The sequence below is a fragment of the Drosophila elegans genome, unplaced genomic scaffold (genome assembly GCF_018152505.1).
Source record: "Drosophila elegans isolate 14027-0461.03 unplaced genomic scaffold, ASM1815250v1 contig_814, whole genome shotgun sequence".
NCBI classification, from domain to species: domain Eukaryota; kingdom Metazoa; phylum Arthropoda; class Insecta; order Diptera; family Drosophilidae; genus Drosophila; species Drosophila elegans.
The window spans coordinates 19,160,643-19,182,559 of NW_024546167.1; the positions used below are offsets into that span (position 1 = coordinate 19,160,643).

At 41.9% G+C, this 21,917-nt stretch overlaps 7 protein-coding genes across 11 annotated transcripts; 2 read left to right on the plus strand and 5 right to left on the minus strand.

Annotated features, from left to right (window-relative positions):
- Nucleotides 1-142: 142 nt before the first annotated feature.
- LOC108148074 (queuine tRNA-ribosyltransferase catalytic subunit) lies at nucleotides 143-1,844 on the minus strand. Its single transcript, XM_017274927.2, has 2 exons — nucleotides 1,651-1,844; nucleotides 143-1,582 (listed from the first exon to the last, which is right to left on the minus strand). The coding sequence occupies exons 1-2, from the start codon at nucleotides 1,737-1,739 to the stop codon at nucleotides 385-387; spliced, it is 1,287 nt and encodes a 428-aa protein (XP_017130416.1). The 5' UTR covers nucleotides 1,740-1,844; the 3' UTR covers nucleotides 143-384.
- A 617-nt stretch (nucleotides 1,845-2,461) lies between these two features.
- LOC108148011 (RNA-binding protein 5) lies at nucleotides 2,462-8,578 on the minus strand. Of its 3 annotated transcripts, XM_017274842.2 has the most exons (13): nucleotides 8,415-8,578; nucleotides 8,219-8,318; nucleotides 7,366-7,761; nucleotides 6,560-6,788; nucleotides 6,423-6,492; nucleotides 6,041-6,114; nucleotides 5,548-5,625; nucleotides 5,256-5,382; nucleotides 4,924-5,160; nucleotides 4,445-4,861; nucleotides 3,119-3,923; nucleotides 2,808-3,057; nucleotides 2,462-2,745 (listed from the first exon to the last, which is right to left on the minus strand). In XM_017274842.2, the coding sequence occupies exons 2-13, from the start codon at nucleotides 8,305-8,307 to the stop codon at nucleotides 2,629-2,631; spliced, it is 2,889 nt and encodes a 962-aa protein (XP_017130331.1). In that variant the 5' UTR covers nucleotides 8,308-8,318; nucleotides 8,415-8,578; the 3' UTR covers nucleotides 2,462-2,628. The 3 variants fall into 3 exon arrangements, with proteins under 3 accessions (XP_017130331.1, XP_017130332.1, XP_017130333.1); XM_017274843.1 differs by lacking the exons at nucleotides 6,041-6,114; nucleotides 6,560-6,788; nucleotides 7,366-7,761; nucleotides 8,219-8,318; nucleotides 8,415-8,578; XM_017274844.2 differs by lacking the exons at nucleotides 2,462-2,745; nucleotides 2,808-3,057; nucleotides 3,119-3,923; ... (1 more) ...; nucleotides 4,924-5,160; nucleotides 6,041-6,114 and having other exon boundaries at nucleotides 5,273-5,382; nucleotides 8,219-8,578.
- Nucleotides 8,579-8,776: 198 nt separating this feature from the next.
- LOC108148016 (RNA-binding protein 5-A-like) lies at nucleotides 8,777-14,381 on the minus strand. 2 transcript variants are annotated; one of them, XM_017274850.1, is made up of 12 exons: nucleotides 14,097-14,381; nucleotides 13,584-14,033; nucleotides 12,858-13,116; nucleotides 12,730-12,799; nucleotides 12,399-12,472; nucleotides 11,949-12,026; nucleotides 11,762-11,888; nucleotides 11,462-11,698; nucleotides 10,937-11,404; nucleotides 9,710-10,511; nucleotides 9,399-9,648; nucleotides 8,777-9,336 (listed from the first exon to the last, which is right to left on the minus strand). In XM_017274850.1, the coding sequence occupies exons 1-12, from the start codon at nucleotides 14,213-14,215 to the stop codon at nucleotides 9,220-9,222; spliced, it is 3,051 nt and encodes a 1,016-aa protein (XP_017130339.1). In that variant the 5' UTR covers nucleotides 14,216-14,381; the 3' UTR covers nucleotides 8,777-9,219. The 2 variants fall into 2 exon arrangements, with proteins under 2 accessions (XP_017130339.1, XP_017130340.1); XM_017274851.2 differs by lacking the exons at nucleotides 12,399-12,472; nucleotides 12,858-13,116; nucleotides 13,584-14,033; nucleotides 14,097-14,381.
- Nucleotides 14,382-14,759: 378 nt separating this feature from the next.
- On the plus strand, nucleotides 14,760-17,625 carry LOC108148056. The gene is made up of 4 exons (XM_017274907.2): nucleotides 14,760-15,561; nucleotides 16,333-16,544; nucleotides 16,618-17,234; nucleotides 17,419-17,625. The coding sequence occupies exons 1-4, from the start codon at nucleotides 14,938-14,940 to the stop codon at nucleotides 17,580-17,582; spliced, it is 1,617 nt and encodes a 538-aa protein (XP_017130396.1). The 5' UTR covers nucleotides 14,760-14,937; the 3' UTR covers nucleotides 17,583-17,625.
- On the minus strand, nucleotides 17,576-18,208 carry LOC108148057. Of its 2 annotated transcripts, none has more exons than XM_017274909.2 (3): nucleotides 18,027-18,208; nucleotides 17,832-17,966; nucleotides 17,576-17,760 (listed from the first exon to the last, which is right to left on the minus strand). In XM_017274909.2, exons 1-3 carry the CDS (start codon nucleotides 18,154-18,156, stop codon nucleotides 17,639-17,641), a joined length of 387 nt encoding a protein of 128 aa, XP_017130398.1. In that variant the 5' UTR covers nucleotides 18,157-18,208; the 3' UTR covers nucleotides 17,576-17,638. The 2 variants fall into 2 exon arrangements, with proteins under 2 accessions (XP_017130398.1, XP_017130397.1); XM_017274908.2 differs by having other exon boundaries at nucleotides 17,576-17,774; nucleotides 18,027-18,204.
- Nucleotides 18,209-18,489: 281 nt separating this feature from the next.
- On the plus strand, nucleotides 18,490-21,214 carry LOC108148019 (phospholipase A-2-activating protein). Its single transcript, XM_017274853.2, has 4 exons — nucleotides 18,490-18,752; nucleotides 18,811-19,677; nucleotides 19,735-20,352; nucleotides 20,424-21,214. Exons 1-4 carry the CDS (start codon nucleotides 18,595-18,597, stop codon nucleotides 21,133-21,135), a joined length of 2,355 nt encoding a protein of 784 aa, XP_017130342.1. The 5' UTR covers nucleotides 18,490-18,594; the 3' UTR covers nucleotides 21,136-21,214.
- LOC108148020 lies at nucleotides 21,153-21,863 on the minus strand. Its single transcript, XM_017274854.2, has 2 exons — nucleotides 21,454-21,863; nucleotides 21,153-21,390 (listed from the first exon to the last, which is right to left on the minus strand). Exons 1-2 carry the CDS (start codon nucleotides 21,823-21,825, stop codon nucleotides 21,211-21,213), a joined length of 552 nt encoding a protein of 183 aa, XP_017130343.1. The 5' UTR covers nucleotides 21,826-21,863; the 3' UTR covers nucleotides 21,153-21,210.
- Between the last annotated feature and the right edge of the window lie 54 nt (nucleotides 21,864-21,917).

Genomic DNA, 21,917 nt, shown 5'->3' on the forward strand with positions numbered 1-21,917 from the left:
GTAAAGCTTTTGGAAGAAAAAAGAAAATAAATTAAATAATTAAATAAGTTAAACATTTAACTTTTGTAAATAAAAGTTTCTTTTTATTAAAACCTATATACAGAGCTTATAAAAGTTTATTAAATGCTCTAAATTTTCAACAAAAATAGTATGACCCCATAGTTTTCAAGTTATAGAAGTTCATATTATATTATATAAAAGTTAAATTTATATATTTTTTTTAACTTTAAACTTTGATGTTAAGCTTATACTAAATATGTACATGGTTTGTCTCATGTATATCAAATGTCTACAAGGTTTTAAAAGGTATTTATAAACCAGTCAGTTTTTAAATACAAATGCCTCTTAAAGGGAATCAAAACTGTGTTTTTTTACTATGGCGCATTAGCTGGTGGCGATATGCTCCTCGGGCACATTCTCTGTCTCCTGGCGCTTCTCTGACTTTGTCTTCTTTTCCAGGTCCTGATCTTTCTTCTCCGGATCCGCTGGCAATTGAATATTTACAGCTGCCAGAGCTTCTCGTATCCAAGCGGGAATGGGATCGGTTTTAAAGTGTTTGGCCATGAATTCCTTGACAAATTGTGGGAACTCATCCCGCTGAATGGCCTGCCTCATGCTGCCCATCAATCTTAGTTGATAGGCTACATTGTGGATGCTTAGCAACGAACAGGAGACACTTTCATTGGTGGCAATGTGGTGCAGATAGGATCTAGTATATCTTTTGCAGGTGCTACAATGGCAATCCTGGTCAATGGGTTCCATGTCCAGTTTGTACTTTGGTTGCTTCAAGTTCAGTTGACCACTGTCCACCAAGGCGCAACCAAAACGAGCTGTCCGGGTGGGAAAAACACAATCGAACATATCGATGCCAAGGGCCACACAGACCACCAGATCGGCTGCAAATCCCACGCCCATCAGGTAGCGTGGTTTATCCCTGGGCAGATAACCCGTGCACACATCCACCATCCGCCAGAAATCGTGCTTACTCTCGCCACCACTCAATCCTCCAACGGCGAATCCCCGAACTTGACGCTCCATCAGGGCGGATACGCAACGTTGGCGCAGTGGCACATCCAATCCACCTTGGACAATGGGAAACAGCGACTGATCATCATCGCGGGCATGTGCCTCAATGCAGCGATCCACCCAGCGTATGGTGCGCTCCATGGCCTCCTCCACTCGAGGTCCGGTTGTAGTCGTCTTGACCACATCATCCAACTGCATCATTATATCCGCTCCAATGGCATTTTGTATTTGTATCGAATGCTCTGGTGTCAACATACACTGACTATTGTCGAAGGGGGATCGGAAATTCACGCCATGCTCATCGATCTCGGCCAGCTGCAGCAGGGAAACCATCTGGAAGCCACCGGAGTCGGTTAGGATGGCCCTGGGCCAGCCCATAAACTTGTGCAGACCACCGGCTTTTTTCAGGGTATCAATTCCCGGACGCAAACCCAGATGATAGGTATTCCCCAGGAGGATTTGGCAGTTCAGCTCGATGAGTTGGTCCGGCAGGATGCCTTTAAGGGTTCCCTGAGTTCCCACTGGCATGAACACGGGAGTATTCACCTCACTGTGCCTGTTAATGGGGATTCGTTGTATGGGTTAGTCAGAGTTCTTAAGAGTTTATCTCAAGGAAACACTCACCTGAGGGTCATTAATCCTGCCCTGGCTTTGGAAACGGAGCACTCCGCCACCACCTTGTAGGTCAACGGAGGTATCTTACTTGAACTCATTAAGGTGGGATTTATTTTAAGGTTTAATCTAAGTAAAATGTAATGTTTACCCCGAAAAAAGCCGGGTGCACGTTTTTAATCGCGATTCTGTGTGACCACTTGCTTATAATCGGAAATATACCATATTTCTAAGTTGAGGCTATCGATTTTAGAATAAATATTATTTTTCCGTTAAAATTTTGGATTTTGATTAAGAGTATAGATTAGCCATGATTATCATTTAATAAAGGTACAAATGTCAAAGCTACAAGTGCACATAAACTGTTTTGAACGCCACCTAGTGTTCAATATTTTGGCTATAGTCGAAAATATACCATATTCATAAATTGATGCTATCGATTTTAGAATAGAAAATATTAAAGGTGTATAATATATAGATTATCATTAAGTAAAAGTGTCCACGTAACTACATTATACAGAACGCCACCTAGTGTTCAATAATTTGGTATTAAGCGGAAATATACCAAATAGCTAAATGGGAGCTATCGATTCAATGGGTTATAAGATCATTATATAGGAAACGGGAAAATGTCAACGCAACAGGAGCCGCTTAACTTTATCGAACGCCACCTGGTGTTCGATATTTTTAAGGAATTTGCCGCTGGTGCTTCGCTGCAATCCCACAAAGTGAGGAGCTCCAATGGTTTACCCAAGCTTACTTAAAAATAAATGTTAAGAACTTCGTATCCAATGTCTTATAATTAATAATCAAAATCATTAAATCAAATCTAATTTGTGACTTTTTATTCACGTCCTATTTACATGTTAACTTCGAAAGTAATGCTAAATGAGCGCAATAAGGTGGTGGATTTTGTAATTGAGGTAACCAATGCCTAAATGCTCCTATATTTAAGCGGAATTTAAATCGTACATGTCTATGAATGAAGTCTCAAGCGTTCTCGTAGCGCTGCTTCATCATCTTCTTGATGTACGATTTGTAGTCGTTACCAGGCGGCAAGTTTCCAGCCTTGTTGCCCAGTCCCACATTGTTGCTACGACCATCAGCCTGTTAAAACGAAGATTTACCTTTAATAATTAATATATATGTAGTTTCAAGGACTTTCTTACCTCTATGATCTGGGTGCGTCCTTGGTTCTTCCTGCCCAATCCCTGGCCCTCCGACCAGCCCATCTTCTGCATCAGACGACTGCCCACATTGCTCGAACTGATGGGCATAGCTGGAGCACTGCCAGAGGCATCCTTCTGCCGCTTTTGCAAAGTCTTGATTTCCTGCTCGAATCTCTCCCTGCTGCGATTTGGCGGAGGAGGATCACTTTCGCCGTATTTTAGCCTCCTTTCCTTGGCACGATCACGATAACTAGGGATATATAATTAAATTTATTACATAAACATCGCTTTAACAACATAATTCCACTTACGACAGTGCCTCATCAATGCTATTTCCTGCCGAATTTTGATTGAGCTTGGCCAGGTTCTCCTTGTGCAGATTGGACATCTTCAGGTGCTTCTGCAATATTTCCAGCGATTGGAAGGCACGCTTGCAGAGCAGGCAGGTAAGCTTTTGCAAGTCCACAAATTCCGATTCATCGGGCGCACCCTTAACAGCAGCACCTCCTGTTTCCACCACTTTCTGCAAATTCTGGGAGGAGTTAGTGTTATCCTCCTCCGAATCCGAGGCTCCTCCATAGGCGTTGACCAGTTTGTTTATGGCTGGTGGTCCTGCCTGTGGTGCAAACTCGTTGAGCTTGCCACGCTCCTTCTTCTCGAGAATCGAGAAACCCACATCGGCGTAGGCTCCTTGAGTTCCACGCGACGTACTGGGCGCCTCATTTCCCGACAGAATGGGCTGCGGCGTGGCCACCGCCGTATAGTCCTTCCTCTGGTTCAAGTGCTTGGCCCACTTCTCCATGTCCTTGACAATCTTCTTGGCCACCTTGACCTTGTCCGGTTTGCCGCCCTCCTCCTTTTCCTTCTCCTTCTCCTTGGCCTTCTTGGCCTCCTCCTCTTTTTTCTCGGCCTCAGCTAGAACTTCCTGGAGCGCTGCCTGAGTGGAAGCGGGCGTGGCCAGGACGTAGGTGCTCCTCCGCTGATCCCAGTAGAGATACGCACCCGTCTCATTGTTGTAGTAGTACTGTGAATGGGCATCGTAGTAGAGACCCGTAATGTGGTCGTAATAGTAGCCGGAGGTCTCATCATACTGGTACTTCGACACATCCGGAGTGGCTAGATATATATAAAATATAAAAAAAAAGAATTACTATCAGAGACAAAAATAATAAAGCTTATGCATTGCAGCAAAAACTTAGTAGGCAAAAATTACTAGAGTATACAAAAAATCGTTAAAAATTTATAATTAAGTACAAATTTCCAAAATAATGGCAAATCATTAAAACTGTTGTAAAAATGTAACAATATTTAAATAAAAATTGCAAAAATAGAGACTAGTCATTAAAAATGTTAATGTTGTTTAAAATTTAAAACAATTAAGTAATAAAGTAAAAATAACCAAAATAATGCGAACTCATAAAAAATGTTATAAAATGTAATATAATTAACTGAAAACGCTCAAAAAATTGATAGGTTAAAAAAATATAAATTTGTTAAAGAAAATCATTTAAAAATTGCAAGTTTTTTACCTACGTTTTTAAAGAAAAATTAAAAATTTAAAAAAAAAATGTAATTTTCCATCTATTAATAGTTGCCCAGAATAGCAATTAAATTGCTAAAGTTGTAGCACCACTTACCATATTTCTTTCCATCATTTCCCCTGGGTGCACTTGCTCCTCTGGCCAGAAAGGCGGCCTTCGCCTCTGGAACAGTAGTCGTGGGCGTCTCCAGGTGGGTAACCTTGCGCTGCTTGCGCATCATGGCCGACATGGCCACAGCTGCTCCGGAATTCGCTTCCGTCACATGCGGATCCCCGCAGTTCTTGTTTATTTCAGTCGTATAGTAATCCGTATAGTACTGGACATAATGGGCATGCTCCACAGGATTGGAGGCATACACGGAGGCACTGTACTCGGCGAGACGAGGAACATCCGCCAGGGTGTAGGCTCCACTTATTCCCGAAGGTGGCATTGCACCGCCACTGGCTTTAGATGGATTCGAGTCGCTGGGAAAACCTTGACGCGTTTCCGCATCAATGCAGTAGCTTATGATAACTGAAATCGAGGTTTACTATTAATAAAAGAAATAACTTTTAAAGTGGAATGTGGCTAAATACCAGTTTTATCATCCAGTTCTAGTGGCGGATCCAAAGCCGTCAGTCCATTGTACACATTCATCGAATCGACGAGTGTGTCAAAGTTCAGGTAACAAATTCCCCGAGATGCCTGGGTCAAGGTGTCCCGACTAACCAGCACCTTGCTCACTGTTTTGGCCAAGTCGGGCAGGTGCTTCTGGAGGGCAGTGAGCACACCCTCCTCGTTGGTCAAAGCGTCCAGATTGCGCAGCATGATCTCTGCATTGGGAAAGTAGTAGTAGTTGTAGTGGGGTATTTTTAGCTGATTAGCTGGAGGAAACGGCATTGAAAGATTGGATCATTGGTGGATATACTTTTTGTGAGGATGCGGCTGATCTCGTCGACGCCCTCGCCTGCTCCGGACAAGGCATTCTCGCTCTCCGCTCGCGAGCAGCTGCACATGAAGCACTGAAAGCGGCGCTTGAAGTTGCTGGCACCACACTGTAAAATAAAAAAAACCATTTTAGTACCTCATTACTGCTTATAAACACCGAAAATAAAACATGTAAAATCAATTATTTAATTTTAATTTTTATAGTCAACTTAACTATTTATCTATGTTGATTTTTCACAAGTTTTTTTGTCTGTGTGTTACTTAATTCTCACCTTAACACAGGTCCAATCCGAGATGCGAGTGTGGCTATACTGCATGGACACACGATGGTCGCCCAGTTGGAGAGTGCCCTTTAGGAGAAAAAGGAATAGAAAAAGGATAAAACGGATCAGAAACGGCAATGATTCAAATACTAATCATAACTTTCACAGACTACACAACAGTCACCAGGTTGCTTCTGTGTTTTTATCGCCGTCGCAGATGGTTTATCCTTTGTGTGGAGAAACTCTGGCTTTGAGTTCAGTTCCCTTCGTAGGCCATCCAAATTTAGACTAAAGAAGTTAGTTAACCCAATTGAAGATGTAAAAAAAAATAACCAAGAGCTACAGCAAAAGAGAAACCAAACTCAAAGCCTCCATTTCTTTAAAGATGATGCCAAGAAGTTTCCAAGTTTTGCCATCATTTCTCTTTTTTGGCTGATTGGATGATTGGCTGATTGGCTGATTCAAGAAGATTCAAGTTTCTTGTTGGTTTGGTTGTGGATACCTGATTCAAATCCATCCAATGTCTCGCCTCCTCAACGGTTTTAAACTCGACAAATGCAAAACAGCGTGAGGCACCTAAATTTTAGATAGAAGCAGATACGAAAATGTTTTTGTCAAAAAATGTTGTTGGTTGTTTAAATAGGCATTTGTAACATTTTTGGGGATTGTTTTGTTTGTTTTTTTATCTATATATATATCTTTTATTTGTTTTGTGGAATTTTGTTGCAGATGTCGTAAGCCAAGTATATATAATTGAATTTACAATAAATCCTTTTCCGAACAGTTTTGCTGGGCACGCAATACTTACGCTGTGTTTTCGTTTTTCTTTTTTTTTTTTTGTTTTTTGCTATAAATCGAATGTCAAACACGAAAATGTAACCCACCTGTTGGCTGTTTCCTCATCACGCGAATGGAACTGGGTTCCATATCCGCTTTAATCAGCTCGCCCATAATCTGTGGGTAAATAACAATGTTATTTCCTTATTTGCATTGTATTATATTATATTAAAAAAATTATTACATCTGCTTCCGTGACGTGCTTCTTGAGACCAAAGAGTATGATATTATTAAGCGGCTCGACGTTTTGGCCACCGTAATGACTACGTTGCTTAAATTCATTGGCCATATCGCTGTCTTCATCCGAGGAATACTGTCTTTCACGATCACGATCATTTTTGGCAGTGGCATTATTGCTGCCATTGCCATTGCCATTGCCATTATTATTATACTGCCGATGATCACCACTGCGACTGCAAAGATAATGGATTAGTTCACCTTTATTCCATGTAACTCATTCGTTAATTTATTGAATTTTATTTGCATTTTTTCATTGATTTCGTATGCAATTAATTGGAATAACATTTGCTGTTCACCTAAATAATATAGGCATTCCCTTAAACTCATTAAATTGAACATGAATTATTCATTTGTAAATTTGTACACATTCAAGTCGAGTTCTATGTAAAATACAACTTTGTTGACTTTAAGTTTAAATGTTTTAGCAAAATCAGGTAATATGGATGGTGTATTTTTTAATTCTACGAAAGATAATTGAAGTTTTTTAACTAAAATTAAATTCAAACATTTTCAAGTACTTAATTACTGAAAAATAAAGGTTATAAGGGAAAATCTTAAATTAAAGATTTGTAAAAAATATTCTAAAAATCCTAAACATTTTCAAGTTTTTAAGTGAATAAAGTTAAAACATCAGTGTAGATTGATTTAAGTTTCTGGTGAAACAATATTTTAAAAATTCCAAAAATGGGGTCATTTTCAAATTTCGATTATAAAACTAAAGGTTTTATAAAGTATATAGCATTTCCTCACCTGCTACGTTCAGATCCTCTATCAAAGTCATCATAGTTGTGCTCCTTGGACTCCCGATCGTAATCCTTCCAGCGGTGATCGCGTTCATTATCGTATTTATCCCGACTGCGTTTATCATAGCTATTCTGATCATGACGATCGTGGTTATTGAAGTTATCATGATCACGGCGACCATGATTGTCCTGATCGCGGCGATCATAGTTGTTATCCTCATTGCGATGCTGGCGATGATCAAAGTTATGCCGCGAATTGTAGTTTCCCTGATCATCGTAATCCTCATTTATCAGATCCCTATACAGATCACGATCTGGACTGCGATCGTGTCTATAATGCGACGATCTATCGCGACTTCGGGAACGCGAATTACGGCGTCTATAGTCATTACGATCTCGTTCCCTGGAATAATAATGATACATTAGCATAAACTCAGTGGAAATATGAACAGTTGCGGCCAAAATAATAGTAGTTTTTAGCTTACGGAAATGGAAACATAAAATAAATTATATATTTTTCTGAAGCTAATACTATAAGGATTATGAAGGTATACAATTTTAAAAAATTGATAAATTGATAAAATTAAATTGTTTGAAAATACACAGTTCAGATGCACTAAATTTAATGGTAATTTTTTTTTTAATTTTTTGTTAAACCAACTTTATTGACAAGTGAATTTTAATGATAATTAAGTTTTAATTTTCTTTCAAAAACAACAAAAAAACAATATCGATTTTCTTTATTGATTTTTGCCAATCATTATTTATTAACCGAAATGCTGTCCCATCAAACGTATATTTTTCGATCATTTTACATTGGCTCACTACTATTATTTTGACCACAGCTGTGTAGATCTTACCTGGATCTGGAACGAGTATAGCGTCTATATCCCGAATCGTTGCCATTTCCATTTCCTCCCGAGAAACTGCGACCATATCGAGAATCCATTCTATGCGTATCTAATGCGAATCGATTGTAATTATATTCAGATTCAGTCTGCCTGTTTTTTTGGCCGTTTGCCTTTTAGTTGAACCGCGTTAATTTACACATCTTACTTGTTTACCACGTTTTTAACAGGATTATATTGCAATACTCGTTATACTTGTTTCCCGTCTGGAATTCTCTTTTCATTGAAGCAGAGAAAAACAATAGAGTTATCCGGGCACAAAAAAAAACACGAATAGAAAAAATCTCGGCCTCCTTTTGCGATTCACCCAGAAACACCGACTGTCTGTTATCGATTACTATTTGAATGCCAGTGCTGCAAAATTTCCGAAAACAGCTGTTTCGCAGTACACACAAATATTTAAACTTCTCTTTACATTGTATTTATATTTATTAGGCTTAATCACAACTAAAACCAAAAATTTATTTTATTTAAAGTGTATGCAAACATCTGTTTTACAAAAAACGAATATTTAAACTTTTATCCGTTAACTAAATTTTATTTTTGTACAACGAAGGTTTGAAGTTGCTAATATATCAAACGATTTTAAATTTCCCTGTTATTTTAATCGTTTAAACATTTTGACATTATTTAAATTTATTTTTGTACACTTCGGGGGTATGAGTTTGCTTAATCATAATTCAATCTATAATTTAATAGCTAAAAAGCCGTTTTTACACTTTCCGGTCAAGTTTAAAGTGTATGCAAGTTGCCCAGTGCCAAATGAAAAATATATATATTTATCAGTTTAAATTGGCAACAGAAAATGCTTAATAAGATTCATATATAATATGGTATGCTAGTAGCTTTTCTTGCTTTTTAGCTTAAAATTCAACGACCCATTTTAGCTCAAAAAGGAACACGTGAAAACGGCTCTACATTTTTAAGAGTGTTTTAGGCAGTAAATCCTAGTCTCAGGCGTTTTCATAACGCTGCTTCATCATCTTCTTGATGTAGGACTTGTAGTCGTTTCCGGGAATCATCTGACCCGATTTGTTGCCCAAACCCACGTTGTTGGTGCGTCCATCAGCCTGTAATACAAATATCAGTTAAGTTAAAATCCTTTTTATGGCCTTAACTCTCAGCTGTTAACCTCAATGATCTGGGTGCGTCCTTGGTTTTTTCTGCCCAATCCCTGGCCCTCCGACCAGCCCATTTTCTGCAACAAGCGACTGCCCACATTACTGGAACTAATGGGCATGGCTGGTGCGTTTCCAGAGGCATCCTTCTGCCCCTTCTGCAAAGTCTTGATTTCCTGCTCGAATCTCTCCCTGCTGCGATTTGGCGGAGGAGGATCGCTCTCGCCGTATTTAAGCCTCCTTTCCTTGGCGCGATCACGATAACTAGGGATATATAATTAAATTTATTACATAAACATCGCTTTAACAACATAATTCCACTTACGACAGTGCCTCATCAATGCTATTTGCTGCCGAATTTTGGTTGAGCTTGGCCAGATTCTCCTTGTGCAGATTGGACATCTTCAGGTGCTTCTGCAATATTTCCAGCGATTGGAAGGCTCGCTTGCAGAGCAGGCAGGTAAGCTTTTGCAAGTCCACATAATCCGATTCTTCGGCGCCACCGCTTCGTTCAGAAATAACTCCTGATCCCGCTGAACCCTGTGCATTCTGGAAATTGGCAGCACTCTCCTCTTCGGAGTCCGATGCTCCGCCATAAGCATTTACCAGCTTGTTCATGGGACCAGGAGCCGCCACATAATCGTTCAGCTTGCCACGCTCCTTCTTCTCGAGAATCGAGAATCCCACATCGGCATATCCGCCTTGATTGCCGCGTGTCGATGTGCTGGGTCCTTCGTTGGCCAGAATGGGTTGCGGCGTGGCCACTGCCGTGTAGTCTTTTTTCTGGTTCAGCTGCTTGGCCCACTTCTCCATGTCTTTGACAATCTTCTTGGCCACCTTGACCTTGTCGTGCTTGTTGCCGCCCTCCTTGTCCTTCTCCTTCTCTTTGGCCTTCTTGGCCTCGTCCTCTTTCTGCTCCGCTTCAGCTAACACTTCCTGGAGCGCTGCCTGAGTGGAAGCGGGCGTGGCCAGAACGTAGGTGCTCCTCCGCTGATCCCAGTAGAGATACGCACCCGTCTCGTTGTTGTAGTAGTACTGCGAGTGGGCATCGTAGTAGAGACCCGTGCTGCGATCGTAATAATAACCAGATGTCTCATCGTACTGATATTGGGTCACATCGGGAGTGGCTGCAATGCGAAAGATGGAAATAAATTAAAAACTTGGAAACTTGTTCTACATACAGTTGCGGTCACATTAATGGTAATGCAAATGCTGATTTCTATATTTGCCCTGTGTAGTATTTTTAGCTTCTCGAATAAATTGTAATTTTTTTTTTAAGTTGCATTCAAACTATATTTGATTTTATAAGCATTAAAGAAAATAACTATAAATCTTTGTTCATAGTTTTTAAATTAACTGAAAATTTTAAAATAAATTTTTTTCATATCTTTCCTATAATTTAAAAATAATTAAAAATGTATCTAGATAAATGTGAATTTTTCATTTGCCGCATGTTCTTTAAAGTTTTAGCTCCTATTTTTGACTGCTATTTTAATAAGGTAAAAGACTACTAATATTTTGACCGCAGCTGTATATGTCTGGATCCACTTACGGTAGGTCTTTCCATCGTTGCCCCTGGGCGCACTGACTCCCTGGGCAGCAAAAGTGGCCTTCACCTCCGCCGCTGCCTGTGCTGCAGCTGTCGCGGCTGCGGTGATCGTGGTCTCAATGCTGTTCATCTTCTTCTGCTTGCGCTGGATGGCCGAAAGGGCCACTGCTGCTCCGGAGTTGGCCTCCGTCACGTGAGGATCACTCTTCTTGCTTATATCGGCCGTGTAATACTCGGTGTAGTACTGGACGTAGTGGGCATGCTCCGCGGGATTTGAAGCATACAAGGAGGCACTGTATTCGGCAAGGCGTGGCACATCGGCCAGGGTGTAGCTGCCACCCAATCCCGAGGGTGGCACGGCAGAAATGTCGCCACTTGGAAGCCCTGGTTCGATGGCTTTCGCTGTCGTGGCTTTTGGATCCTTGGGCTTTGCTTGCCGCTCCTCCAAGTCATTGCAATAGGTTACCGCAACTGAATGGCACATGTTTTATAAACAGAATTTGTAAGCTAAGTTATATAACTCATTACCAAGTCGGTCATCTAGGGTTAAAGGAGGATCCAGCGATGTGAGGGCATTGTGCACATTCATGGAGTCAACTAGAGTGTCAAAGTTAAGGTAGCAAATGCCTCGCGATGCCTGAGTCAAGGTGTCCCGACTTATAAGCACCTTGCTGACCGTCTTGCTCAATACCGGCAGATGCTGCTGGAGGGCAGTGAGCACACCCTCCTCGTTGGTCAAAGCATCCAGATTGCGCAGCATAATCTCTGCAAGAAATATGGTAGAGTTGTATAAAAATATAGACTCAAGAGTATAAGTGGTTTGTATACTTTTGGTGAGAATGGCGCTGACTTCATCAACGCCTTCGCTGCCGGAGGAGAATGTGGTTTCGCTATCTTCCCGCGATGTTTTGCACACAAAGCAATAGAATCTAAACTTGAAGTTGCAGACGCCACACTAAAAAGGTCAGAAAATTGGTAAATAAAACAGAGTAAATGATTAAATTCATATACTAACCTTATTGCAATTCCAATCCTGTATCCTCTTGTGACTATACCGCATGCTCACACGCTGATCGTTCAACTTTAGCACGCCCTGTGAAGCGCCAGACATGGAAATAGGAAAAAGAAAAGGTCGGGGATTAGTAACCAATCGAGAGGATTCCTTCTTTCACACTCTACACAGTCACCGGATTGCTTCTGTGTTTCGTAACGCGGAGTTTTAGCTGCTGCGGTCGATTGATCTCCTCTCGAAGCGCTTCCTTGGGCCTTAATAATTAGATAAGAGTTTCCTTGTTTCTAAAATTAAGGGTAATTCGAATTGAAAGCAAACTTTTGAATGGGGAAAACTGGGTCATCAAAACAAAGGAAACCCATTCAGATTATCATGGCCCAAAGAAGAAGCCTGGCTGCTGATGTTGAAATAGGTTCAATAGGGTGATTTGCCGGTTGAATGCGCTGCTGATACCTGTGTAATTTCCATCCATTGCTTCGCCTCCTCAACGGTGTTAAACTCGACAAACGCTATACCGCGTGATGAATCTAAATTTTCGGATAGAAGCAGATACAAAATGTTTTCGTCAAAAAATGTTGAATGTTTCAATAGGTTTGTATAACATTTTTGTTTTGTTTTTATTTGTGGGGAAATTGTATTCGTTTTCGTTTCTTTTGTGGCCGGTTAAATTCGATTTTTTTGGTACATTATTCGTCTCCATTCACTTGCATAGTAGCACCATACTTTTTGGACCTACTCACACGTCTATGCTGTAAGTGCAAATTTTAGTGATTTCGTAACCCACCTGTTCCATGTTTCCGGATAATTCGAATGCACGCTGGCTCCATGTTCACCTTGATCAGCTCGCTCATGATCTGGAATAGGGTTTATGGGATATTAATAGATGTTTCTATGAGATGTATACCAACTTACATCTGCTCTGGTCATTTCCTTGGTGAGACCGAAGATTATAATTATGTTGAGTGCTTCGGTGGCACCTCGGTACTTGTTCCTCCGCATATGACCTTCATCACTGTCATAATCCGAAGAACCTCTTCTTTCCCGGTCTCGATCTCGATCTCTTTCCTGATCTCGATCTCGATCTTCATCCCAATCCCTTTCTCGTTCTCTATTATGATTGGGCATATTGTGGTTCCCACCGCCGTTGTGAAAGCGCTGTTCTCGGGGGCGTCTATAACAGAAAAAGTAAATTATATCATTAATAATTTTTATATTAATTACTTAATCATTACGCACAGCATCTAATGTTAGGCCAAAGTCATACAGGCAAAGTTACACTTAGACAGCTTTATAATAAAAGCTTTATTATTTTAAACAAAAGTATGCTATACAGGCATAATTACAATTAGTCTAAAACCCATGACTCCACTCATGCTGGGTTCTAATTATAACTAATGGCTTTCCAAAAAACAATTCCTTACAATTAACCTAATGTTATAATGCATTTTATAATATTAAAGTTTGTTTTATGAAAATTTAGAAGAGCCATTAGATTCATTATAATTTTAAGCCCAAGTTAGCTATGCAGGCATAGCCTTTAGATATCTTCTTTTTTGTAAACAAAACTTAAAGCGGTGGATTAGGAAATAAATAATAATAATAATCTCAAATGAACTACATTAAATTTCCCAAACTCACGTGTTCCTTTCGTTGCTCCTGCCCCGATCGTCGTGGCTGAAGTTCCTGTTCCAGGGTCTACTTTGCTCCCTGCTTTGACCTCTGTCCGGGAACCCCCTGTCGCCCCTTTCCATGGAGTGACGCGATTCCCGGGAATCGAGATCCCGGCAGCGCTGTTCGTATTCATAATCATTCTGCTCCCGATCACTATCACCACATTCTCTATCGCTCCGATGATTCCGACGATCGAAGCTGTCTTCTCTCCGGAACTGGCGATTGTCAAAGTTATTCCGGGGATTGTAGTTGCGCTGATCCTCCCTGTAGTCATCGTTTATGAGGCTGTGATACAAATCGGGGTCACCATTTCCACCGCGACCACCACGATGATCTTGTCTGAAGACGGGGGAACGATCGCGACTCCGAGAACGAGAATTGCGATGTCTGTAGCCTCCAAAACTGCGATTGCGCTCGCTATGAAATTAAAAGTACTTTTATATATGGATTTACATATGGTTATTAAGAGGTTATCTATACCGAGAACGCGATCGGGAACGGCTATATCGAGATCCCGGTCTGGATCTGTAGTAATTACTGCCCCGACCCCCCTCATTTCCACTGCCACCGGAGAAACTGCGCCGATTACGCGAGTCCATGATTGATATTTCTGGTTTATCCTATTGCAGAGGTTTGCTTTTATGGGAGCCTCTATATATGAGCTCCCCTTTTTCTTTATAATTGATTTATTTTGCTCTTTTATCCCGGTGTGCCTTTATAAAAGACCGTATTTTTTTCCATAAGAACACTTTGAGTCCCGTTTTGCCATTCACTGCGAACGAAATATCGATAAGCTTAGAGAATCTAGAGATGGGGCAATTAACTACTTACTAATTACTTGAGTTCATATGTATATAAATAAAAAAACATTAAATATAGATGGTTAACATATTTTTTACTAGCTTTTAATAAATAAACATTAATAAAAATAAATTAAAATTTTAATTTAACATAGCATCCAAAATAAGTAACTAAAAGGTTTAACAACTTTAATTTCGCTTAAAAAATTTAAAATTTATTATTTCCCCAAGGTTATATTAGTTTATTTCTTATTAAATACAAAATTAATTGTTATATATTAATGCCATACAAAAGTTCGATTAGTTAGCCGACTATCGTCCATCTCTAGGAAAGTGTTGAAAAACGCCCAAGTGCCGCCACTAAGTGCCATTCCGTGCAGCGTGTCTTGGGGAAAAACCAACTTATTTTATTTTGGATCCATATAAACTTAGGACTTCCCCCAAAATCGAGCGCAAACAAGGCTATCTTATCGTTTGGAGATTGTATATACACACGAGTAGTTTATTGCCAGACAGCCACGATGAAGAAGGTGATGTTGACGAAATCGCAGCACATTCGGTCGGTTTCCACAGGCGGATCGGAACTTTTATTGGCCAAGCCACCAAGTGCTCCAGTTCGTGTCATTGCGATGCCAGCTCAAATAGGAGCAACTACCTACATCCAGAGGAAGTCCTTCCAGCCCGTGTACGAGGACATTTTCAAATTACTCATGCGCATTCCCGATAAAGCCCTCACCCAACGGGTGATCGACGCGATTAATGGACGCAATAGTGGCAGCGATAAGGTCGCTGCTATCTCCCAGCCGCAAGGTAAACAATGTTCTTGTGGGGCCCAAAAAGTAAATGCCTCCACGCAGACAGAATCTGAACCCGATCTGATGTCTATAAAGTGCCTGGAAAAGCCTGCCATAAAGCGTGAAACATTAGAAACAAAAGCGGAGCCCACAAATAGCCCTAGTTCAAGTTCCAAGGCCACTGAAACACCGTTCGCACCAAATGGAAAAGTTCCTAAAAAACGGGGAAGAAAGCGCAATACCTGTGTGCCACAGGTCGTCAAGAGATCGGCAGCTGAAATGGCGCTCCAGGAGCGGGAGGAGAAACAACTGACACCCGTGGTCACCAAGAAGAGAAAACAAGAGGTTGTGGTAAGTGCAATGTGATCGGGATTAAGTTCTTGAAGAATAAGTTCATTAAATAGGAGCAATCTAAACCGATCTCCCTTTAGAAACAGTCTTTACTTTAAAGTACACAGTGATTCGGATTAAGTTTTCAGAGATTAAATTGAAAAAAAATTCTTTAAAAAAGATTTAATTAGGCGAATCAGACAGTGAATTCTAAGAGATTAAGCCCACATGAAATAAGTAATCCAAATCAATAAAACCAAAAACTTTAGATACAGTTTTTTCTTTAATGTCATATATAATGAAGAGTTAATTCTAAAAAAAAAAGCAATCTTACTTAAAGTACAGTATAGAGAACCAATTCTTAAAGATGAAATTCAGAAAAAATAGTAATTTAAACCAATTTCAATTTAGTTTTTAATTTTAAGTACAATATGGTAGGGAGTAAGTTCTTAAGATTCACAAAAAATAGTAATTTCAACTAAATTCGGTTTATAAACAGTTTTTAAAGCTGTTTATAGTAAAAAAAAGTCTTAAATTTATAGTGAAACAGTCATACAATTGTAAGCTGTTAATAGTGAAACATTTGTTTTTCCCAGAAAAAAATAATTAAAAGTACATGACTCGTGTTGTTTCCATAAAAGGCGAAGTGAAACTTGATTATAGGCTACTACTACAATTTCCACACCAATATTCGTCAGAATTGTGAAACCTTAATCTAGAATCTTACATATATAAGTCGACCTTATCTGCCTATGTTTTCTCTGAAATTTATATTAATCATATCTTTTACAGGACTCTGGAAATGCAGGGGTTAATAGCTTTTCAAAAGCAACTCCCCAGCGACGTAACTCGAACGCGTCCGATATATCTATTAATATGGATGTGCTCAACGTGGTGGGAGACTACGTGGAAAACTATATAAATGGCTCTAGTAAAGATCGGATATTACGCATAATGGCCCATGAATTTAAGAAGGCTCATATAATGTCCGAAGAAGGATTGCTGTAAGTAATAAAAAAAATAAATTAAAATGAATGAGATCATTGCAACAGTCATAATGATATCATCTTCTTTTAGGCCCATTCATGATGAAATACTACATGGTGATGTTCACGGGGTGAAGCGCCAGATTTTTGTGTGCAATCACGCCAACCTGGATATCAATGACCTACTGAGCAACGCTGGCGAGGATTGCCTGCAGCTTGCCCTCGAAAATGATACGGACACGGAGATTGTCTCAATGCTTTTGGAGGCCAATTGCCTTACTAATCAGCTCTACGATAACTCAAATACAGTTCTTCATTTGGCCGTGATAAACAACATAAGCATTGAGTCCTTTAAATTACTGATGCATCGCATAGATCTGGATCTTCTGCTGCTGATCAACGATGATGGTTACACGGTTTTGCATCTGGCAGTGCGTAACAATCAGTTTTTAATTGCGGAGGCAATCATGGATATCATTGACAAGCGGCAATTGGGCGATGCAGTGTACCGGCGAACATCGGAGGCTCCAAATACGAACGAAAGGGAAGAAGAGAAGGCCTTTGCCAAGTACTATGATCGGGCCTGCGAAAGATTGGAGTTGAGTAAACCCAAGTTGAAGAACCGCCGGCATAAGCAGAATGTGATCAATGCCTCCGAGGCTAAGGGCGGCAATCCGCCCCTTTTTTATGCCGTCCAAGGGGAGCAGGGTAGGTTGAAAATAATATGTTGATAACCGTACAACATTTGCAACTTAAAGGTGTTAAATTGCATACATATTCCTGTTATAGTTGGAGCAACCTCTGTTCGTCTGAATCATTATGAATATTTGTACAGTTCCATGTAACCAAATATTGATTTAAGTATAATTCTTATAATCTTATCTCATTACAGAACACCTTTGCTATTTCCTGCTGGCACATTTGGCCGATCCCGATGAGGAAAACTTAAGCGGGCAAACCCCGAAATCGTTTCACTACGAATACGCTCGCACATTACGCATTAACCTAAAAGTGGCTCGAGTTATGGAAAAAGTACATAACATATTGAATACTTGACATTAATTGTGTTTATTCTGAATATATATTTAATGTCTAATTATCCCCAGTCTAGCTCAAAATTGGTTTGTTTGAGCTTGGCTAAGTTCATGTTTTGTAGAGAAGGAGGTAATCCCTTCTGAGGATGAGTTTTCCAGGGCCATTGATTGGATTTCTTTCTCTTTCGGTAGTTGGTCTTCTTCTTAGCCAAAACTAAGAGTTCATATCATTAAAATCCCATTTATTTTAAGACCACAATAAATCTCATACCTAATTTTTCCAGTTCCTGTATTTCCTTTTCATTATAATGACTGTATTTGCAAAACAGCTCGAATTTGCAGTAGCCACCAAAGTATCGCTGACATGGTATTTTTGCTCGTTCTTCGATCAATATCTTTTCGGGATCTAAATATTTTTTAATTTTAAATTATGAAGTTTTAGTGTAGAGTGTGGAGAAATAATTACCGTCATAACGGCGCATATAATTTGTTTTCGCAATTGTGTGGGAGATGCCATCATTGTGCAGTTTGCGCACATTTAAATCGTTTTTCATAAAACAACAACAATAATCACAATAATAACTTTTTCCACCCATTTGCCAAAAAGTGTAAACAATGCAAAACAATACTTTTGAACGTAGAGATGGTAAACCGGATAAAAACACACTTCGATAGAATGCTTAAATATCGATAGTTTTAAATGTGGAACTAGCAAAACATAAAATAAAGTTTAAAAACAATCTTATTATATTAGTAAGAAAAAAGTACTATGAATTTACATATTACCTAATATGTTTAAGGCCTTCTTAAACAACTATCAATTGGCTTTTTAAATCTAGAAACTATTGCTTGCGACACTATCGGTCTGAGTTTATTGACCTTGAACCGGATGCGATAGTCCCACCGCTATCTGAGTGTGCAAATTTGTTCGCAGTGAATGGCAAAGTCGCTGACAGCCGGCGAACAAAGTGTAACACAATTTTTCAGCGGAGTTTTGGGAATCAGGATACACAGGAGATACCAGGCCACCAGACATGGATCCCTCGTTGGACAACTACAAGCTGAGCTGTGAGCTCCTGGGTCACAGCATGGACGTGCGGGCGGTGGCAGTGGGTGGCCCCACTCCGGAAGGTGGGCAGATGATTCTGTCCGGTTCGCGGGACAAAAGTACCAAGCTCTGGCGGCCTATTGGGTAGGTTATCCGCTTAGTTGTGATCCCTATCCTAAACCCTTAACCTAATCCCCGGCAGAAACGAGTACTTGGAGAGCGTGACGCTGCAGGATCACAAGAACTTCATCTCGTACATCTACTACCTGGAAACGGAGCAGTGGATCTGCACGGCCAGCAATGACGCCACCATTTGCATTTACAAGCAGGATGGCTTTGTGCCCTTGTTGACCCTCAAGGGCCATGGCTCCACGGTGTGCACGCTCTCGGAAGGATTGCAGGCAAGGAGTCTGATCAGTGGCAGTTGGGATAAGACAGCCCGGGTTTGGAGTATAAGCGAAGCGGGTGATGTGACATTTATAACCTTGGAGGGCCACGAGGCAGCCGTTTGGGCAGTGGCCACTCTAAAGGAGCAGCTCAAATATGTAACCGGTGGAGCGGACAAGAACATCTACTACTGGAACGCCAAGGGCGAGAAGCTGCGTCTGCTCAAGGGACACACGGATTGCGTGAGGGGTCTCATTGGCCTAGATGCCAACACCCTGCTCTCCTGCGGCAATGATGCAGTGCTCCGTTTCTGGAACGAAGATGGCGAGTGCGTGCGCCAGCTAAGCGGACACACCAACTACATCTATTCGATGGACCGGAATCGAGCTCTTGGTGAGCAAGTGGTGGTCTCCTGCGGCGAGGATAGCACGCTGCGTATGTGGAACGTGATCACTGGCGATGAACTGGGCGCACCCATCCTGCATCCCGCCATTTCGGTGTGGTCGGTGGCCTGCCTGAAGAACGGCGACATAGTCACCGGCTGCAGCGATGGTGTGGTGAGGGTATTCAGCCAGGATCCAACTCGGCAAGCGAGTGAGGGTATACGGAAAGCCTTTGACTTGGCCGTGGCCACCAGGAAGTCGCAGATGAACGAGGAAATCGGAGGGGTAAAGAAAACTGAGTAAGTTTTGTGGGGCAAATCTGTATTTCCTACTCTTAAACAAACCCTATTTTACAGTCTACCCGGTCCGGAGGCCCTGTTGTCCAATGGAACGCGAGAGGGACAAACGAAGATGGTGCGTCATCCCGATGGTTCGGTGAAATGCTACATCTGGGAGCTAGGCAACTGGAATATGGTGGGCGATGTGACAGGAGCGTCGGGCGGCACACAGGCCAGTTCCGGCAAGAAACTGCACGAGGGCAAGGAGTACGACTTTGTGTTCAATGTGGACATCTCCGATACGGAGCCGCCAATCAAGCTGCCCTACAACCTGGGCGAAGATCCCTGGCAGGCGGCCCAGACCTTCATCCATCGCAACAACCTGCCGCAGGCCTATCTCGACCAGGTGGCCAACTTCATAGTGAAGAATTCGCAGAGTGCTGCGATGGTGGTGGAGCAAGCACCCACTGGCTATCAGGATCCGTTCACGGGCGGCTCTCGCTACGTTCCCGGTTCGAGCAACACCAATGTGAGGAGTGGCGGCAATGTGGATCCTTTTACGGGTGCCTCCAGCTACTCGACAACAGCCAGCAATGTGAATGTGAACTTTGTGAGTGCCGGTGACAAACACTTTCCCGTGAGCAGCTATCGCACCTTTGATACTTGTGACTCGAAGAAGGTGCTGGAGAAAATGAAGTGTGTACAGATTACAGATTACTTACATTTGAAAGCCTCTAATCCTAATTTCTTTGTTTTTTTTTGTTTAGGGAGTTTAATAGTAAACTAACACCCGTTGATGGCAAAGTTGGAGACGAGGTCCTGTTGGCTGTCATCAAGTTAACCGAGCAAGCACCCGAGCTGGATCTGACCTCTCTGGAAGCCCTGATTATCCTGCTTAAGTGGCCAGCTGCCATGCTCTTCCCTGTGCTGGATATTCTACGCCTGGCCGTGCGCAATGAGCCCGTCTTTAGTGTCCTCAACAATAGCCACAACTTCCTGAGCATTGTGATCCCCCAGTTGACTGGATCGGCGGCCAGTCAGCTAATGGTGGTGCGTTGCCTGGCCAACAGCTTGAGTCACGCCACGGGACGTCAGCAGGTGGAGTCCCATCTGGCGGAGATCATCGAACTGGTGGGGGGCATCAAGGCGGGCAGTGCCAATCTGCAGATTGCCGTGGCCACCTTCTATTTGAACTTGACCATTGCCCAGACTGTAAGTGCGGCCAAGGCGGAGGTCTGCCATGTGGTCACCGCCGGCGTGGTGGAGCTGCTCAAGTGGGCCACGGATCTGGAGGCCTGCTACCGTTCCATGCAGGCCATTGGCAACCTGACCACCACATCCTGCGGCCAGGAAACCGTCGCCCAGGTCGTCTCCGTGGACTATGTGATGGACAAGCTGCGCGAGCTGACCAACACGCCGCAGGCCGAGAACTTCAGCAAGGTGAACTCGGTGGGCCAGGCCCTGCTGGCTGCATTCTAGGATCCCATTTATCATCATTCTAAATTAATCATATATTGGAGCGAACGTTTTTTCTAAATACACATTATAAACCCGCTAATCTTTCTTGGCCTTGGAATGCTGTGGATTCTGCGCCGACGAGGATGCTTCTGCTGCAGATTGGCGGTTGTTAATGCGGTCCAGCAGTTCGTGTTTCCAGCGCTCTTCGGGCACTCCTTTGGCCCAATCCGGTACCGTGATGTTGGGCAAGGTTATCGTGGACATGGCTTTGAGGATCTGTAAAGGGCAAGATAAGGGATTAGTCGAATATCTTATAAGCTAACCATAAACTTAACTAACCTGTTCCGTTCGCGTTTTATCCAATTCCATTTGAAGTTCCCTGGGTCTGGGTTCGCTCCACACTTGTCGCTCGATTTCCACATCCGCCGGCTCAATTGGCGGCATATTGGGGTCACCATGAGTGACTGGAGCTGTCATCAAATCAACATCCTCATCGTTTTCCTCAGATGTAGCCTCCGGTTCCCTGGGAATCGAATCCTCGGCATCCATGGGTATTCCATTGAGATCCTCTTCCAAGGCCAGTGGTTGGTAGCCATCGTAGGCATCGGAGTCGTCATCCTCCTCGCTCTCCACGCCATTTCGTGGATGATCCACCACTGGCGTTGGGAATACCTCTTGACCAGGATCTGTGGGTAATTCCGGACTTCCCATTGTTTATATTTTTCGTCGCCAAAAAATAACAAAGTTTTGTCATCGATAACGATAGGCAAGACAACAAGTGCTGTAAAATGCAAAAATATGTA

Excerpts from the sequence above, each read along its gene's own strand:
- LOC108148019 (XM_017274853.2), top strand. The coding sequence starts at position 18,595 with ATGGATCCCTCGTTGGACAACTACAAGCTGAGCTGTGAGCTCCTGGGT. Across the intron at positions 18,753-18,810 it reads AAGCTCTGGCGGCCTATTGG|AAACGAGTACTTGGAGAGCG; the intron begins GTAGGTTATCCG and ends AATCCCCGGCAG. Across the intron at positions 19,678-19,734 it reads GGAGGGGTAAAGAAAACTGA|TCTACCCGGTCCGGAGGCCC; the intron begins GTAAGTTTTGTG and ends CCTATTTTACAG.
- LOC108148016 (XM_017274850.1), bottom strand. The coding sequence starts at position 14,215 with ATGGACTCGCGTAATCGGCGCAGTTTCTCCGGTGGCAGTGGAAATGAG. Across the intron at positions 11,699-11,761 it reads CAGCGCCATTCTCACCAAAA|AGATTATGCTGCGCAATCTG; the intron begins GTATACAAACCA and ends TATTTCTTGCAG. Across the intron at positions 9,337-9,398 it reads GACGCACCCAGATCATTGAG|GCTGATGGACGCACCAACAA; the intron begins GTTAACAGCTGA and ends TTTGTATTACAG.
- LOC108148057 (XM_017274908.2), bottom strand. The coding sequence starts at position 18,156 with ATGGGTGGAAAAAGTTATTATTGTGATTATTGTTGTTGTTTTATGAAA. Across the intron at positions 17,967-18,026 it reads TTATATGCGCCGTTATGACG|ATCCCGAAAAGATATTGATC; the intron begins GTAATTATTTCT and ends AAAAATATTTAG. Across the intron at positions 17,775-17,831 it reads ACAGGAACTGGAAAAATTAG|TTTTGGCTAAGAAGAAGACC; the intron begins GTATGAGATTTA and ends ATGAACTCTTAG.
- LOC108148056 (XM_017274907.2), top strand. The coding sequence starts at position 14,938 with ATGAAGAAGGTGATGTTGACGAAATCGCAGCACATTCGGTCGGTTTCC. Across the intron at positions 16,545-16,617 it reads ATGTCCGAAGAAGGATTGCT|GCCCATTCATGATGAAATAC; the intron begins GTAAGTAATAAA and ends ATCTTCTTTTAG. Across the intron at positions 17,235-17,418 it reads TGCCGTCCAAGGGGAGCAGG|AACACCTTTGCTATTTCCTG; the intron begins GTAGGTTGAAAA and ends ATCTCATTACAG.
- LOC108148074 (XM_017274927.2), bottom strand. The coding sequence starts at position 1,739 with ATGAGTTCAAGTAAGATACCTCCGTTGACCTACAAGGTGGTGGCGGAG. Across the intron at positions 1,583-1,650 it reads GCAGGATTAATGACCCTCAG|GCACAGTGAGGTGAATACTC; the intron begins GTGAGTGTTTCC and ends CCCCATTAACAG.
- LOC108148011 (XM_017274842.2), bottom strand. The coding sequence starts at position 8,307 with ATGGATTCTCGATATGGTCGCAGTTTCTCGGGAGGAAATGGAAATGGC. Across the intron at positions 6,115-6,422 it reads GATGAGGAAACAGCCAACAG|GTGCCTCACGCTGTTTTGCA; the intron begins GTGGGTTACATT and ends TCTAAAATTTAG. Across the intron at positions 5,626-6,040 it reads ATTGGATGGATTTGAATCAG|GGCACTCTCCAACTGGGCGA; the intron begins GTATCCACAACC and ends TTTCTCCTAAAG.
- LOC108148020 (XM_017274854.2), bottom strand. The coding sequence starts at position 21,825 with ATGGGAAGTCCGGAATTACCCACAGATCCTGGTCAAGAGGTATTCCCA. Across the intron at positions 21,391-21,453 it reads ATAAAACGCGAACGGAACAG|ATCCTCAAAGCCATGTCCAC; the intron begins GTTAGTTAAGTT and ends TGCCCTTTACAG.